Below are 17,196 nucleotides of genomic sequence, written 5' to 3'. Positions count from 1 at the left end.
TTAGCCTGCTCTGATTGCACTTGTTCTACCAGCCAGTCACAATAAGAATTGAAAGGAAAGTTAGACTTGTGCTCCAATTTGCTGTCCAAAGTCCAGTTCTGTCAAAGCAAGCTTCCAGAATTGTACTTTCTCCAGTCCAGCCAGCAGGAAAGAAAGGCAGTTGGTATTACTTCATCTTCCCCCCCCCCAAAATACCACTTATAAGAGATTGCAAGAACCTTAAGTTTCCCTAGAGTTTTAGCCATCCAAGTCTACAAAGCACTTGTTCTTTTTAATGTATGCTCTTTTTAATTAAAAGAAAAGTGAGATGTTTAAGAAGAAACAACAAAAAAAAAGATTTCATATGAATAAACAGGAAAGCTGAGTCAAAGAACTAATTATACCTTGACACTTGCATTCTGTTGCTGTAAGGCAGAGCTTGGAGTCCTCACTCTAATTGCCGTATGCTCCCTGTTTTAACAGAAGAGAAAGCGTCTTACACCACTTCATTTACCTGCTTTTGGTTGATGGCTCCTAAGCCGTGCCTTCCTGCCTCAGCTCTCTTCCCAATGACCCTGGTTCCTAACATCTGATCCCTATGGATCACTCCTACTCAAATTCCACATGTTTAGTGTTAAATGCAGTTCTCTCGCTTCTGTCCAAATTTTCATAGCTTCAAATTCTGTTGTCTCCTAGCCTGCATGACCTATATTTTTGGATTTCTCATTGTCTTTTTAAAAAAACCAATAGTCATAAATTCTATAGCGTTACTCGATAGACTTTGACTTTCCTGATCCAACATTATTTATCGTGGCTCCTTTGGAAACTCCTGCCTTCGAGCCACGTCTGGCCTTTTAGACTTTCTTGAATGCTGTATTTATTTTATCTGTGCTCTTCTCCAGTCCTGCACTACATTTATGCTCTTACAGAGTAATGTATCCTACACTTTCTTCTGGTCTAAAGTCTTCTGTGATGCGTCACGTTGCAATCGAAGTCCCACACAAACCTTTTATTTTTTCTGATTTTATAAGGTGCATTTAGCTTGAATCTTTGGACCTGGCCCTTGGGTTTCATAGAATTCTTGTGTTTCCTAGTTTATTTACATCAGATTAGAAAATATTTATCAAGTCATTGTCCTCTCTTGTTACTGGGTTCAGTGCAGCTGAGTTTGTAACAGAAAATGTTCAAGGAGCCTCTTGAGCTTCTTCTTCTTTTTTTTTTTATGATTTTATTTATTTATTTGACAGAGAGATCACAAGTAGGTAGAGAGGCAGGCAGAGAGAGAGGAGGAAGCAGGCTCCCTGCTGAGCAGAGAGCCCGATGCCGGGCTAGATCCTAGGACCCTGAGATCATGACCTGAGCTGAAGGCAGAGGCTTAACCCACTGAGCCACCGAGGTGCCCTGCCTCTTGAGCTTCTTATAGCAAAGGGCAAGGGGTACATCAAGTACATACGTGACCACAGACTAAATGAAGTCAAATAAGACGTAAAGTTGATGTCTTATCATTCCATTTATACTAGAAACAAGGAGATGGCCTACACGTCTCATTCTTCTGTATCTCTTAACTACCATCAACCTAGAATGAGGTACACTGTAGGAGTACAGTTCTCACCAGACCTACGTACATAGTCACACCAGTAACCCTTGTGTGTGGAACGTGTGTCTTCTACCTGCCGCTCGCATGCCTTCTCTGTGATCCTCACAGACTTGGGAGGTAGGCATTTCACATGTGAAGACTCAGACTCTGAAAGAAGTTACGTAACTTAATGTGCCTGCACTAAGACAACCAGTAAGTGGCAGAGACAAGGATTATAGCCACAAGTAAAAATCCTGTGCACAATTCCCTCCTCATTACTGCACAACTGTTGGGGTGTGGCTACCTGTGTCACCACCTCCGATCCTTCCACAGATAACAGTCTTGAGAGTGTGCGTGTGTATGTGTGTTGCACTAGTCTAAAGATATGGGTATTTTGAGATTTCTTTAAAAAAAAAAATATATGTTCCAAATGCTTGAGGTTATCTGGGTTTATGCATGTTCTCAGCATCTCCTGATGAAAAAAAAAAATGCCCCAATTCCATCATTGCCTTGTCATTGCATACATGGCCTACTTAAAGGATAGGAATAAAAATCAACCCTTCATCAGCTTGGAGAAGGGGTAACAGGCTGGCTTCAGGTCTGTAGGAACCTGTCCCTTATTAGATGTCTATCCTGGCTTTTGTTCACACACAGGGTCATTAAAAAGCATATCCTCCTTCACATGCACAGAATTTTGCTGGCAAGATCCCATTAGTGCTAATGGGTCATTTTAACTTCCATCACCTCCAGGATCAAAAGGAGAAGCTGCATCTTTGATGAAGTGCTAATGCTACATGGGGCTCGGGCCACTTAAGGGTTTCCTTTGTTCTCTTCATAGGGCAACCCACCAGGGATCTTTAGACCACTCTCTACTATATGAAGAGTTTATAAAGACAGTATTAAGTAGTGGTGCTAAGTGCAGCTTCGGTAATGAAACTAAGAATGCATTCTCTACCTATAAAATCAAAATCTCACCCACCTTAGTATATGATTGAGGCTTGTATCCTGCACTACTTGAATCAATATTTTGTGCTCTTTAAGAACACAAGGGAAAGATTACTACTTCTTTTCAGTAATCTCTGAAAAGTTCTTCAGGCACATATGTTTGGCAAGAGGGAAAAAATAGGATTGTGGCAGGAAGCGGGGAGAGGAAGTAAGTGCATTTTAGAATTAGCTCTCTCGCTGTGTTTTGCTTTAGCATTCTTTCTTGGTTCTTTTCCACAGTAACCTCAGTCCATCAGGTGGCTGACAATGTGTATTGAATGCCCCCTGTGCTAGGAACCCAGCACAAGGCACTGGGGCAGAATGTAAAACAAAGAGAAACACAGTCTGTCTCTTCCAAGAGGTTGCAGTCAGAAAGAGGAAGGATGGTTAGCAAACATGTAGTGCCCCATACATAAAGTATAAGTTCAACCTCCAAAAACGCCAAAGCAGTGCCAAGAATTCTTCATTTAACTCCCCTCTGTTCTCTATGTTAGAGACATCCATTAGGCCTGGAAGACAGCTGAAATTTTCTAACAAATTTAGTTCGACAAATGAATGGCGGGAGCATCTCCTTGCATTGATGTGTGACATATAACAGTGTAAATCTCTGCCCAGAATCTTGGAAGTGCAAGGAGGGTAACTCTATTTTTCTATAACTCACCTTGGTTTCTGCTTTGAGTTCTGATTCTTTGAGTTAGTGAAAATGTACTCTCAGGCAATTTTAGTTCCCTTATTTTCCTGAGATGGTGTCTAAATTATTTGGGGGTGGGGGAGACACTTCACTGTACCAATCTTTGGGGAGATAAAGACCACACAGGAGCTGGTCTCGAGTATTTTCTCTGCATAGCTGAGGTGCCCACTGAATTGCCAGCATCTTCATTCTTGTGTGCATGACCCATTGAGGTCATTCTTTTTCTGTTTATTTCTGTATAACTCTGGGAATTGCTGTGTTGCTCCCATACCACCGTTGGAATATGGAGAGTTCTGCAGGCTGCCTAAGTTCCTAGCATATCTAAATCTACCATGCATTCATCTTTTCCCAAGAATTTTACTGTTGCCTCTGGGTTCTCTGGAGGAAGTGCACACAGATCAATAGCATTCTCTAAACTTACCTGAAGTTTTGACCTACACCAGGGCTCAGCCCTTAAATTGCAGCTAGGTCCCCTCTTTAGTATTCATCGATGACTATGCTCACATTTCTTTTCCTCCAGTTTTCACTCCTGCTTGCCTCATGAGGGGCAGGAAAGATTTATTCTTCTCATGTAATTGCTTGTATATTCTGTCTCTTTCATTCCTTTAAGAGTCTTGGCTTTTAAGACTTACATGCAGAAAGATGATTTAATAACTTCAGTTTTTGATTCTTATCCTTTCTCTGAGATAATGAAAACACAAAGCCTTTAAATTAAAGTGAGAGGAAAGACCAGGGAGAAAAAGGAAATAGGGTGAAAAAAAAAAAACAACAACAAGATATTTCAGAAATAGTATCTCTTCTCACATGACAACCATGCTACTCTTTAATATTAAGAATATGGTTAGAGGAGCAAGATGGTAGAGGAATAGGAGACCTAAATTTTGTCAGGTCCCAGGAATTCAGCTAGATAGTATCAAACCAGTCTGAACACCTACAAACTCAACAGAAGATGGAAGAAAAGAATAGCAGCAACTATGAACAGAAAAGCGACATGCAGAAAAGTGAATCTGAGGCATTCTTTGGGAAGATAGATGGCAGGGAGAGGGAGCCTCCATCCGCTGGTTACCAGCGAGTGATAGAGCAGTGGTGCACAAATCAGAACTTTTAGAAGTCTGCTCCTTGGAGGGACGTCACTCCAGTGGCTAAGCTGAGGGTAGAACCCCCACTGGGACAGTGTGGTCTTAGGATCCTAGGGGTCACAGAAAGACCAGAGATGCCTGAGTGCAGCAGAGCTCCCAGGTATTGGAGCAGGGAGGCTGCCTGCAAAGAGGGAGCTAAGGAGTGGGCTTTCAGCTCAGTGTTGCCATAAACTGTGATCTGTGGCAGTGTCAGACCACTGCTCTTTGAGCAGGGACCCCACAAGTGGCAGAGCCGGAAAGACACCCTCTCCCCTTCCTCCATCAGGAGGAGTGGCATGGGAGCATGCAGCAGAAATCTGCTGGGTTTGGAGACTCCAGACGGGGCCATGCACCAGAGATAGAAACGCTTGGTCACAGTCCGGGTGAGCACAGACCGTGGCTGGAGACCAGGGAGACAGGAGTGATTGACTGCTTTTTTCTGAGGGCTTGCTGAAGAGTCGGGTCCTGAGTTCAGCTCCTCCAGACCTGGAGATTGAGAGGCTGCCATTTTCATCATAATCCTCCAAAGCTGTACAGAAAGCTTTCAAGGAATAAAAACTACTGAGCATAAACCAGACCAGATTACTTAGCCTGGCCCCTGGTAAGGGCAGTGCAATTCCACCTTGGGCAAAGACTTTTGAGGATCACTGCAACAGGTCCCTCTCTCAGAAGATCAGCAAGAACATCCAGCCAAGACCATGTTCACTGATCAATGAGAACTGCAAATCTTCAGCCCTAGGGGAACACAACAGGTAGAATTCATGGCTTTTCCCCCATGATTCTTTAGTCTTTCAAAGTTAAAATTTTTTAAATTTTCTTTATTTTTTTCTTTTTCTATTTTTAAAAAATTTCCTCTTTCCTATTTTAACCAACATGTTATCATACCAATACCTTTTTAAAAATTTTTAAATTTCATTTTTATGGTCATATTCTATCTCTTCATTATATTTAACCTTTTTTTTTAATATATAGAAGTTTTATTTCTTTAAAATTTTTGGATACAGTTTCTTCTAACAGACCAGAATGTACCCAGAATGTATGGCTTTGTTCTAGTCTGCCACCTAATCACACTCTCTCTCCAAATTTTTAAAAAATTTTTTTTCTTTCTTTTTTCATCCAACTCCTACCTTATCAATTCCTTTTTAAAAATCTTTTTAAATTTTCATCTTTACAGTCATATTACATCCCTTAATCATATTTACCCTTATTTTTGAATATACGATTTTATTTCTTTAAAATTTTGGGAGACAGTTTCTTCTAAAAGACCAAAATAGACCCAAAATCAAGTATGTGGCTCTGCTCTATTCACCAGCCTGATCATATATATATATATATGTATATGTATACACACACACACACACACACACAACACACACACGTATACACACACCACACAACACACACACACACACACACACACATATGTTTTCTTTTTCCTTTCTTCCCCCACCCCCACCTCCCCAGTTTCAGGTCTCTTCTGATTTGTTTAGTGTATATTTTTCTATAGTTATTATTACCCTTTTAGCATTTTGTTCTCTCATTTGTGTAGTCTTCTCTGGACAAAATGACAAAATGGAAAAACTCACCTCAGAAAAGAGTACAAGAGACAGTACCAACTGCTAGGACCTAATCAATAGGGGCATTAGTAAGATGTCAGAACTAGAGTCCAGAATGATGATTATAAAGATACTACCTAGGCTTGAAAAAAAGCATAGAAGATACTAGAGAATCCCTTTCTGGAGAAATAAAAGAACTAAAGTAAATCAAGTTGAAATAAAAAAGCTATTAATGAGGTACAATAAAAAATGGAGACTCTTACTGCTAGAATAAATGAGGTAGAAGAGAGAGTTAGTGATATAGAAGACCAAATGATGAAGAATAAAGAATCTGAGAAAAAGAGAGATAAACAACAGCTGAATCAGAAGGGGAGAATTTTAGAGATAAGTAATACCATAAGATAATACAGTATTAGAATAATTGGGATCCCAGAAGAAGAAAGAGAGAGAGGGGCAGACAGTATATTGAAGCAAATTGTAGTGGAGAACTTCCCTAACTTGGGAAAGGAAACAGGTATCAGAATCCAGGAGGCCCAGAGACCAACCCCCACTCAGAATTTAAAAAAAAAAAAAAAAAAAAAAAGGTCCTGAAAGCAGCTCAGAACAAGAGGTCTGTAACCTACAATGGTAGAAATATTAGATTGGCAGCAAACCTATCCACAGAGACCTGGCAGGCCAGAAAGGACTGGTATGATATATTCAGAGCACTAAATGAGAAAAACATGCAGCCAAAAATACTATATCCAGCTAGGCTGTCATTGAAAATGGAAGGAGAAATAAAAAGCTTCCAGGAGGAACAAAAACTAAAAGAATTTGCAAAAACCAAACCAAGCCTACAGGAAATATTGAAAGGGTTCCTCTAAGCAAAGAGAGAGCCTTAAAGTAACATAGACCAGAAAAGAACAGAGACAATATGGAGTCACCTTACCAATCACCAATAAAATGGCACTAAATTCATATCTTTCAATAGTTACCATGAATGTAAATGTGCTAAATGCCCCAATCAAAAGACACAGGGTATCAGAATAGATAAAAAACCAAGGGGAACCTTCCTACATTGTCGGTGGGAATGCAAGCTGCTGAAACAGCTGCTGTGGAAAACAGCATGGAGGTTCCTCAGAAAGTTGAAAATAGAGCTACCTCACAACTCTGCAATTGCACTACTTGGTATTTACCCTAAAGATAGAAATGTAGTGATCCAAAGGGCCATGTGCACCCGAATGTTTATAACAATGTCCACAATAGCCAAACTCTGGAAAGAACCTAGATGTCCATCAACAGATGAATGGATAAAGAAGATGTGATACATGCACGCACGCACACACACACACACACACACACACACACATACACAATGGTATATTATGCAGCCATTAAAAAAATGAAATCTGGCCATTTGCAGCAACGTGGATGAAACCAGAGAGTATTATGCTAAGTGAAATAAATCAATTAGAGAAAGACAATTGTTATATGATCTCCCTGATATGAAGAATTTGAGTAACAAGACACAGGATCATAGGGGAAAAAAGGGAAAAGTGAAACAAAACAAAACCAGAGAGAGAGAGAAATCGTAAGAGACTTCTAATCTCAGAAAACAAACTGAGGGTTGCTGGAGTGGAGGAGGGTGGGAGAGATGGGGTGGCTGGGTGATGGACATTGGGGAGGGTATATGCTATGGTGAATGCTGTGAATTGTGTAAGACTGATAAATCACAGACCTCTACCCCTGAAATAAATAATACATTGTATGTTAATGAAGGCAAAAAAAAAAAAGAATTTGGTTAGCAGTCAATAGATGTTTTATAAAGAGGTAGGGGAAGTAAATGCATTCAGTACATTTTGTACAAATTATGCAAGATCAGTAGCACCCTAGTGTACTACCTAGAACTTTAGTTAATAAGTCAGGGACCTAAGTCCTCAGTTTCTAGGGCTACATGACTTTAAGCAAGCTCACTTTATATCTCAGTACAATTCAGGATTGTTCTATCTGTGGTTTCAGCCTACTTACAATCTAGTTGGTTAGCTTGTCATCGTTTTGCGGATGCTGGCAGAAGACACTAGCTTTCTGGCTCAGAGACCAAGAACTTTATCACTCATGACTCAGCAAAGAGGATGAGCATTCACTTGGATATCAGTTCTCCTTTTTCCCCAGTCACATGAAGACAACACAGAGGGGGACCCAGAGAAACATTAGAAATGCAGGAGTTTTGTGTTACATTGGGGAAAAAGCATCAGGTGGCATGAAAGTTAGGATGGTTAATGTGAGAAAGAAAATTCAACTGACAATGACATGTCAGAAAAGCAGTTTGCTCAATAGAGTGTTTAGCAAAGCTTTTAAATACAAACATATATTATGGAATGTTGGGGTCACCATCCATATCTTCTGCATTGATTGTTTACTAAAGTCAGTGAATTACATCTACTCAGTGCCATACAGGTATGGCAGATAATATTTGATAGGAGATGAAATATCATCAAATGTGGGTGGCAATCTCTCCTTGTAAGTAATGGCCCATGAAGTTGGGAAATCTCACACCTCGAAACATGAAATGACAAAGCAGACCAAAGTGTTGCATTAGAAACTGCAATAAAATTAGAAAGAAAAATAATCAATAACTTGTTAACAGATCCCAGGGTAGAATTCAGAGTGGTATAACTTTACCTAATATATATATACACACACACACACACACACACATATATTTATAAAAGATAAATATAAATATATATACATTTCACTAATAAATAATAATAATATAATAAATAATATATACTTCACCTAATATATATATATATATTATATATATATATATTTATTTGCTTATCTATTCCAGGCATATATATATATATATGTATATATATATATATATATGCCTGAAAAAGGATATATTACTCAGCTAGTGAAAAAGGTAATTCTGGACCGTAGAGAGAATTTGTTGAGCTTCTGATGAACTGAAAGACCCAGAGTTCTCTAAGCAGAAGGTTGACCGAGTATCTACTTCCTATTTTTACTGTAGTGGATAGGTCCTGTATTTTACCTCATTTAATTCTCATGAAAACCGATAGAACACATTTTATCATTCATGTTTTAGAAATGAGGTTTTTAATGATCAGAAAAACTGGGGCGGGGGGTGGAAGTTAAAAGCCATAGAGTTGGTAAATAACCAGGCTCAGATTTCAGTGCAAGGTTATGCAACTCCGGGGCCCACATTCCTTCCGCTTTGCTACACCGTGTTGCGCTTCTTCAGTTCTCTGTGGAAATGTCTTCAAGTGTGGATCTGTTGTTCAAATTCTCCTGTTTTACACTTTTAAGAAAATATCTAACTATAAATTGACTTTTTAAATGAATTTAGTTAATTTAATGAAATATAAACCAAACTATTTTCTGTCCTACTGTATGTTTAAAGGAATGACAAGTTACTTTTGTGACCAAAACTTTGATCTTCCCACAGGTGACTTGTATATAGGAGGAGTGGCTAAAGAAACATACAAATCTTTGCCGAAACTCGTCCATGCCAAGGAGGGCTTTCAAGGCTGCCTGGCATCAGTTGATTTAAACGGACGACTTCCAGACCTCATCTCAGATGCTCTTTTCTGCAATGGACAGATTGAGAGAGGATGTGAAGGTACTAGATCTTTGTTATCAAACTCTAAGTAATTCTAATTCCACCCATAAATAAGAACAAATCTCCCTAGTCAGCAAAATTTATTTCTGCCAACTGTTCAAACCCCACCGTAGGGTTTAGAAATCCTTGTTTGTGCTTTTCATTTTTCATCATATAAATCTTAAATTTTCTGGACTGTTTGCAAACCTGCACTAAGATGGGGTCTCTGTGTATGGATCTTGTTATTTTTCTCCTTTGCATTTGATAGTTTGCCTAATTAGTGTGTTAATCAGTTCTGCAATGCCTGCTTTGTAACATTAAACAGATATCCTGTTTGGACTAAAAAATGTAGATTTGCTCCAGCAAGTGTCAATCATTTGAGACTGTTTGTTTCAAATCTACATTCAGCAAGATATAACAGGAGAATAAAGTTCAGGTACCCGTTGTCACATCACTATTTGGCTTGGATCTACCCAGCACAAGTTTCTTCTGTATATCATCAGTTTGTTTTAGCAAAAATTGGTTTCTTCTTTTACCAAAGACTAATATTCCTTACTTGAGAAATGTGCTCAAGTACCTTTCTGTTCTTTTGTGTTCTCTATCAGACTAAGATCTGTAGGAGTAATTTTGATTGCTATATTCATTTTAGATAATTTTCATTTCAACACCTCAGATTATTTGAGCCAATTCTCCCTCCATAAATGTAATTTAATCATATTATCCTAAATTTTGGGGCTCTGAATGTGTTGCGGCTTCTCCTTTAATGTTGAAAACAGTTTGGGCTATTTTGAAAATTTTAGATTCATAAGGAAATTTCATTTGGGAGCGGCAAAGAAAGACATGTGAATTCCTATCCGCCAGGAGACTATGAGTCATCTCTTCTTGGCCAAAATAATGCCATTAGATTTAGCAATTACCTAAGTACGTGGAGGTATATGTTTTGTTGTGTGTTTTTTTTTAACATACATTTTTTTTTTTCCATGAAAAGTCAGGTAAATCTTAAACTGTGACTAAATCCTGCCAGAAGATAATGCTATTTAATAGAAGCCTTTGTTGAATTTTTTTTAATGTTATGCTATATTTATTTTCTTTATTTCAAATTTTGGTATAACACTTGTAAAACAAAGAGAAACTATTTTCTCCATTTACCAAAGGAAACAAGATCATTAAATGAATAATTACTTCTATTGGATGGATATAAGGAGGTGGCTCATAAGTTGGATTCTTAGAGATGATCTAATCAGTAAGAATATGTACATTAGAAAAAGGGGAAAAAAGTACTACAAATTGCTTACAGTACTCCCCCCCACAAAAAAATAGACCTTTTTACAAGTTGCTTGGTAAATGACTTCTCACCTGCAAAGAGATATTAGGAGCAGACAGACATGTTCACAGCTAAACACCCACAAGACAGAAAAGCAAATGAACACATATGACCCCCCAGCACAGGCACATAGGTGAGGTGTGTGGATGGGTAGAAGGGAAAACTAATGAGGGGAAGCTGTACTGACCAAAGAATATTTGCAGAAATGATATTCAGGTTTATTTTCTAACATAATCTAGTAAGCAACTTGGTTAAGATTATTATACATCCTCCCAGGTAACAAACGACTATTCGAACACTTGAAATCATTCGGTAGATAATGATATTGGCTCCTTCCCTACCTTATCTAGGATGCTTTAATATCTGAGCTTTAATAATTCTTAACCTCTTTTTAACCCCCCCATTTTTTTTCTTAGAATGTTACCATGCCCCTGCCTTTCTGCTTTGACACTTCTCTGAATTTTTTCATTCCAACATCAAGATTAACAACTTTTAATTTATGACTATTTCTGTCCTCTGCAGTTCTTAAAAATGGTCCCAGATAAACAACTCATAGGTGCAATGGATGACATACACATGCTTTTAGGATTAGTGATCAAATTCTAGACATTTGATCAATTCTCTCCCTAAAGACGGTTGTCTCATGGAATTTTAAATCCAAATCACATTGGAATCACTTAACTTTCATGTTAATAGAAATTATGTAAATGTGACAATAACCAAATAATATCTTTCAAGATTTTCCGCCATTCCTATCCCACAAGACCCACAAATCTCTAAGCCCCTTTCGTTTCACAACCACTTGCTGTCTTCCATTTTTAACTAATTGCATTTGGTAATTGCTGCTGTTATTTATATAACACACTAGCTAAGGAAGAAGCTTGCCTTGGCCAAGTCCCTTCAGATGAATGTTTCTCAAACTCGAACCAGTATCCGAATCCCCTGGAGAATTGTTAAAACCCAAATTGCGGAACGCTACCCTCCAGGGTGGCTGCTTCAGCAGGACCCTAAAGTTTATGTTTCTAACACGTTCCTACAGTGACGCTGATGCTGTTGTTCCAGGGACCACACTTTGCAAATCACTGTTAGGGTAACATTTTCCTGCTTGTGTAGGAGGCAATAGAGACTGGCAATCAACCAATAATCAGGCTTAGTTAAACTCAATACCAAGTCATGATAACTTTCATACATAAAGTCAAGGGGGAAAAATTAATTTAGACACTCTTTGCATAGTCTCATACCAATCAGCCCCAGAACTATTATAATAAGGTACAGAAATACTTAATTATCAAAGTTACCATTGATTTAGCACCAGTGGCAATAAGTTTACATAGGCTTTTTCATTGAATCCTCAAAACTCTGTAAATTAGGTAGTGCTGACTTTTTTTAGATGAGTAAATTGAGCCTCAGAGATGTAAGGTGACCTTCCTAAGGTCACACAGCTCGTACGTGAATGATGGAAGCTTTGAACCCAAGTTTGCCGTACTTGAAAGTCCAGGCATCAAAACACTTCCCTCTCTTGCTTCTTTGGTTTCCAGAGATTTTAGTTTTACCTTCACTTCTTTTCTTTTTCAGACATATCCTTATACTTAACCACTTAATACAAATGTCCTTGTGGCTTGTTCCCAATTTTATTCAGTGATAAAATAAAAGAAACATTGCATAACTAAAGGGAAAATAAATTCAGGGCTTTGTCTTGCACAAATGCCTGTCAATGTTTAAATATTGTTCTAGAAGGTGAGTATTTTGAAAAATGTGTCTTGTCAGGCATAGGCATGCATTCTCCTATAATACCTGAATATAAAAAGACTGTTGTGATCAAGAAAAAATAATAATAGTAACGCATGTCTTTATGCTCACATAAAGGTTTGGCAGATACTCTAGTTGCTGTTCTACCCCATGGACACATTTGTCTTCAGGATTGCAGTTTTGCCACTTTTAGAATTAGTATTATGTTGCAGTTGTATTTCTGATAATTTTTACAAAAATAAAAGGACAATAATCTGGCTCTTCATCCGTTCCTGTTTCTGCTCATACCCTCTGCTGGGCAAGAAAGGGAGCAGCCACGCACTGACAACCAGCCCCCAGCCCATGCTGGGCGCGCACTACTCGCGACTCCTGCACTCGTCCCACAAGGGATTGTGCAAAGGAGTATTGCTTTAAGAGTTGTTTGTTGTTTTGTTTTGTTTTCCAAATAAACAATAATTATTCTCAGTCTCTAAAGCAATTAGATAAAGATCATTAGACCACTTAAGCTTGCACAGACTGGAGGAACCACAAAAACTAAGCCGTTTAGTGGTTCTTCGTTCTTGCATGAGATGGATGGGAAAACCTGTTACATCCGTTCAGGGCTTCCAGGCCTGGGAAATTATTATTAATAATAAAAACTATCATTACTATTGCCATTAGTATACCTTTCGTTGCCGTTATTCTATAATTCATTCTTAAAATGTTAGGGTTTCTTAATTTGTGAAAACTCACATAGGTTAAATTCAATAGTTTTCTATGAGGACTCCCTTTACTGAGAAAATTGTAATGGAAATACCATTGTAACGAGTATGTTTAAAAAGACATTTTATAAAAATGTTGATTTACACAATGGCTAATTACAGGTCGTTCCCATTTATTCGCTAAAGTAGTTACCTCACAGGCTCTCAGTGTTAATAGAATCTAATTGGGCCGGTATCGTTTTTATATTTTCATAAAAGCTATTGTGTTGACTAGGAAATATCTTCAGTTTTCCACTCTAAAGCTATTTAGATGGAATGTATTCCCTTTTTAACCTTCTCTAAGGTAGTCCTTATGAGTGAGGTTCTATTGTAATAAATATTCATGGGGCAGTTTAGAAGAGTTGTAGGGAATTAGGAAGGTGGGGAAAATGCTGACATAACTCTGAAATCCTTGAGTGGTATAGGCCCAGCCTGCTAAGAACAAAGATAAACACTCCACACTGAAACCTGGTAGAGGGATTGTTCTGGTAAGTGGAATGGCATTGCAGTCTGCTTCTTCCATCCCGTACTTCTCTCATCTGCCCCAATGATCTATATAGTACATTCTGATGGTTTGTGTCACTCTCAAGTCCAGCCGTTGGCAGTGAATGGCTGGCATCACAGTTTCAAGCTCTAATTGCAATTAAAGACAGAAGGATGTAGAGGGAAAGAGAAATGGAGAGGGATAACGGGTCTGCTAATGACCGTGGTCTGCACTATATCTGCATGTGACAAACGGTGCCACGTGTTCCAAATAAGCAACGTGATCACTTGGGTGATGCATTCATATCTGTCTAAGAGAGGAAAAAATACAAAAGCTCTTTTAATTTCTTTCATTACATGTCATCAGCTCAATTAACCATTATGTATATATACATACATAGAAAAATTCTAATATATTACCGCTTTCTCATTTTTGGCTTCTCTTAAGATTTATGGCTGTTAGTATTAATTTGTTTGCTCTACATAGCATTTTTTCCTCCTCCTTTACAACAGCATGCTTTTTGAATCTGAACGTTCTTCTGTGTTTGCCCCATTTTGGTATTGCTTACTAACATTTAATATATTTTGCTTTTTTTTTTTTAATTTTGCTGACAAAGTTGCATTGATGAAAGCTGACTTGCAAGGTAGATAGCCCCGTGTGTAAAGAACAAGACTGAAACCCACTAATACACAGTGGAAACCCCAAAATAACATTTTTTTTAACATTTTTACAGTAACTGTTGTTTGGATTCAAATTTAATTTTTCCCCTTCTTGAACATTGTGCAAGAAACCTCATTTTATAGCCTAGTTTGCATAAAGGCTTTCAGTCTTGAATATGTTTGTATAGTGATTGCCTCTAGTGCTTTGATCATCTTTTTTTTTTTTTTTAGTTCTTTGTTTCTCAGTGTTCTAGTTATGATTCTTTAGAAATAGACTAGAATTCTTTTTACTCGTATGTTAAATGGGGGCATGTCATTTATACAGACTTTTTCATTTTCTGTTTAACTGCATGGATTGTTAAAGCATGTGAATTGATACTTGCCAACATACCTACCTAAAACACCCAACAACCATAACTTTATCCATAGTTTGCTCAGGGAAACTTCTACGGCATTTTGCATAACTCTTTTCAGTTACTTTGCCAATCTTTATCTCAATTTCATGAAGCTCTAGTCTCCATTTCTCATGGTGTCTCTATTCATTGGTTAGAAGTTAAGGAGATCCATGCATTTTTCTAAAATCCAAATGGTGATAGAGAATTACTAATGATGGAAAGAGATTACTTGCAACCATAATCACACTAGAAGCTCTGTGCTTGCTTTTACTAGTTGTTGTTTACTAGTCTACTGTATTCTGTCCTACATCTGAAACTTCAGAAACCTTCCTATTACAGCTTCTCTGTTGCTAATTCAGGTGTGTGAACTAGAACTTTCAACACTGGTTTGCTCTTGTAATTTGAGGTGTTGGCAACTACTATATGTGACCTAGCTCATATATGAAACACTTGTGGATTTTGTTTTAAAGAACCCAAGTTTCTTTTGGATTGTTTTTGCAGGACCCAGCACAACCTGCCAAGAGGACTCCTGTTCTAATCAAGGCGTGTGCTTGCAGCAATGGGATGGCTTCAGCTGTGACTGTAGCATGACTTCCTTCAGCGGTCCACTCTGCAATGACCGTAAGTACCTCTCTGAGTATGGACTCAGATGGTCATCATTGCTTCCAGTCACTATGTGATGCCCAGAGTCTAAAACTGGGGGGTCTTTATAGTATCTGTGAGCTAAACTGTCATAGTGAGGAGAAGCAGTTGTTTCTACAGAAAGGGCACTTTTGCAATACTAAAGTCTTAATCAAGGATGCCATTAGCTAAACGCTGTGATGTAGTGAGCGTTTGGTTTGCACCTGTTTACTCTAATTTTTTGAATTGCTAATAATGGTCACCTTGTTGAAAATACTTTTTTCATTTCCTACGTATGACAGTCCTCCCCTGGTTTCTTCAAAAGAGATTTTTTATTGCTTTATATTAAATAATATTTAATTCCAGAAGATTATATGTTGAGGGCTATAATTTTTGTGAAGGGTGACATGTCTCATTATGCTTCCCTTTCTGTATCTTTTTAAACTCATATCTGCCTTTTGGTTTAAAAAACAATGTTTAAACTTTGTCCTTCAAGTACTCTCTTATATTCTAGCCACTTGTGGATTTTTCCTCCTTTTATCTCACAATATAAGCATGACTTAGAAACACAGCATTCACATTCTATCATGGAATATCTGCTCGTACCTAATCTGTATGGTTGCAGTAAGAATTTTAAGACTGAATTAACTGGTATATAGGATAAAGTCCTGTTTCTTAACTTTCAAATAGACTATGCTTTACAGCACTATGTCAACATGGTAAAAGCATTTTCTACAAAACAACAAATTCCACTATATTGAGAATATATTTCAGGCAAGGCCTCCTACTTATGAAACAGAGTGCATAATGTATATTATAAATGAGATAATGTTTAAGGAAATGCTCTAGGACGCAAGATGCCGTGATTGAAGTTCTGGATTTGGGGACAGAGGATGGACTTGAGTATGGATTTTAAGGAGGATGAGAGTTTGTTCACTTTGACCTTTGTCCGTTTGAGACTCTCTTTTCGCCTGCACATATGTGTATGGCATTGTTGAAGATGAGGTCAAACTAAAATATTCCATCGAACTGAGTTTAGGAATATGGTATAACTCACCAGTTATCTTCAGAATTTCTCTTCAAAACATTGAATATAGGTGTAACAAGCAATTATTACAAAGTAAAATATTGGAGGAGACCTGTAAAAATCGCATCACCATAGATGGTGTAATATTTTGTCTCCATCCTACCAGCAACATCTTCCGTAGAATTATCGTAACCTTGAAACATGAACATGTATTCAAACCATCATACATTTGCACAAACAGTAACCCCAGTTGGGATTCTATAAATAATCTTAAATGAAGGCTCAGTAGATACTTTTTGTATTTCCATGTACCTAAAGCAAAAAAAAAAAAAAAAAAAAAACCTTATATATGCTTTTAATATATGCAGATATGTATACAGAATAGTAACTTCCTGCATTTGCTCCTGCCCCATAGAAAATAACATAAATTATTTTCAAGGACAACCAGAAGACTGATAATTTGTTATGATTTTATTATGGTAAATTTTTAATCCTGAATATAATCCTGAAAGATGTAGGACTACATGTGGTAGCTAAGAGAGCTTCTTATTGCATGAAAATGTTTTTCATTTTGCTGAAGAACTTTTCTCTGCCAAACTTTGCTTAATCTAGTTTCCATGTTTTATAAAATAGTTGCCATTTGGTTGTGTCAGATAGTATATTCTCTTATACCAGTTAAGTTTGAAGAA

At 37.7% G+C, this 17,196-nt stretch overlaps 1 protein-coding gene across 27 annotated transcripts in view; it reads left to right on the top strand.

Moving 5' to 3' along the window:
- The window catches only part of NRXN1 (neurexin 1), a 1,166,070-nt gene that overhangs the window by 587,741 nt on the left and 561,133 nt on the right, over positions 1-17,196 (top strand). For 18 of the 27 annotated variants that reach the window (XM_032352097.1, XM_032352096.1, XM_032352106.1 and 15 more), the window contains 2 exons: positions 9,356-9,529; positions 15,361-15,480. In XM_032352097.1, the coding sequence (XP_032207988.1) occupies positions 9,356-9,529; positions 15,361-15,480 (294 nt within the window). Of the gene's footprint in view, positions 1-9,355; positions 9,530-14,421; positions 14,449-15,360; positions 15,481-17,196 lie in introns of all 27 variants that reach the window. The other 9 variants (XM_032352087.1, XM_032352076.1, XM_032352072.1 and 6 more) reach the window with 1 other exon arrangement.

This window comes from Mustela erminea, chromosome 7 (assembly GCF_009829155.1).
Source record: "Mustela erminea isolate mMusErm1 chromosome 7, mMusErm1.Pri, whole genome shotgun sequence".
In the NCBI taxonomy this organism is placed as follows: Eukaryota; Metazoa; Chordata; class Mammalia; order Carnivora; family Mustelidae; genus Mustela; species Mustela erminea.
Note: the sequence above shows the minus strand (reverse complement) of the source record. Positions and strands in the feature narration are given on the sequence as shown.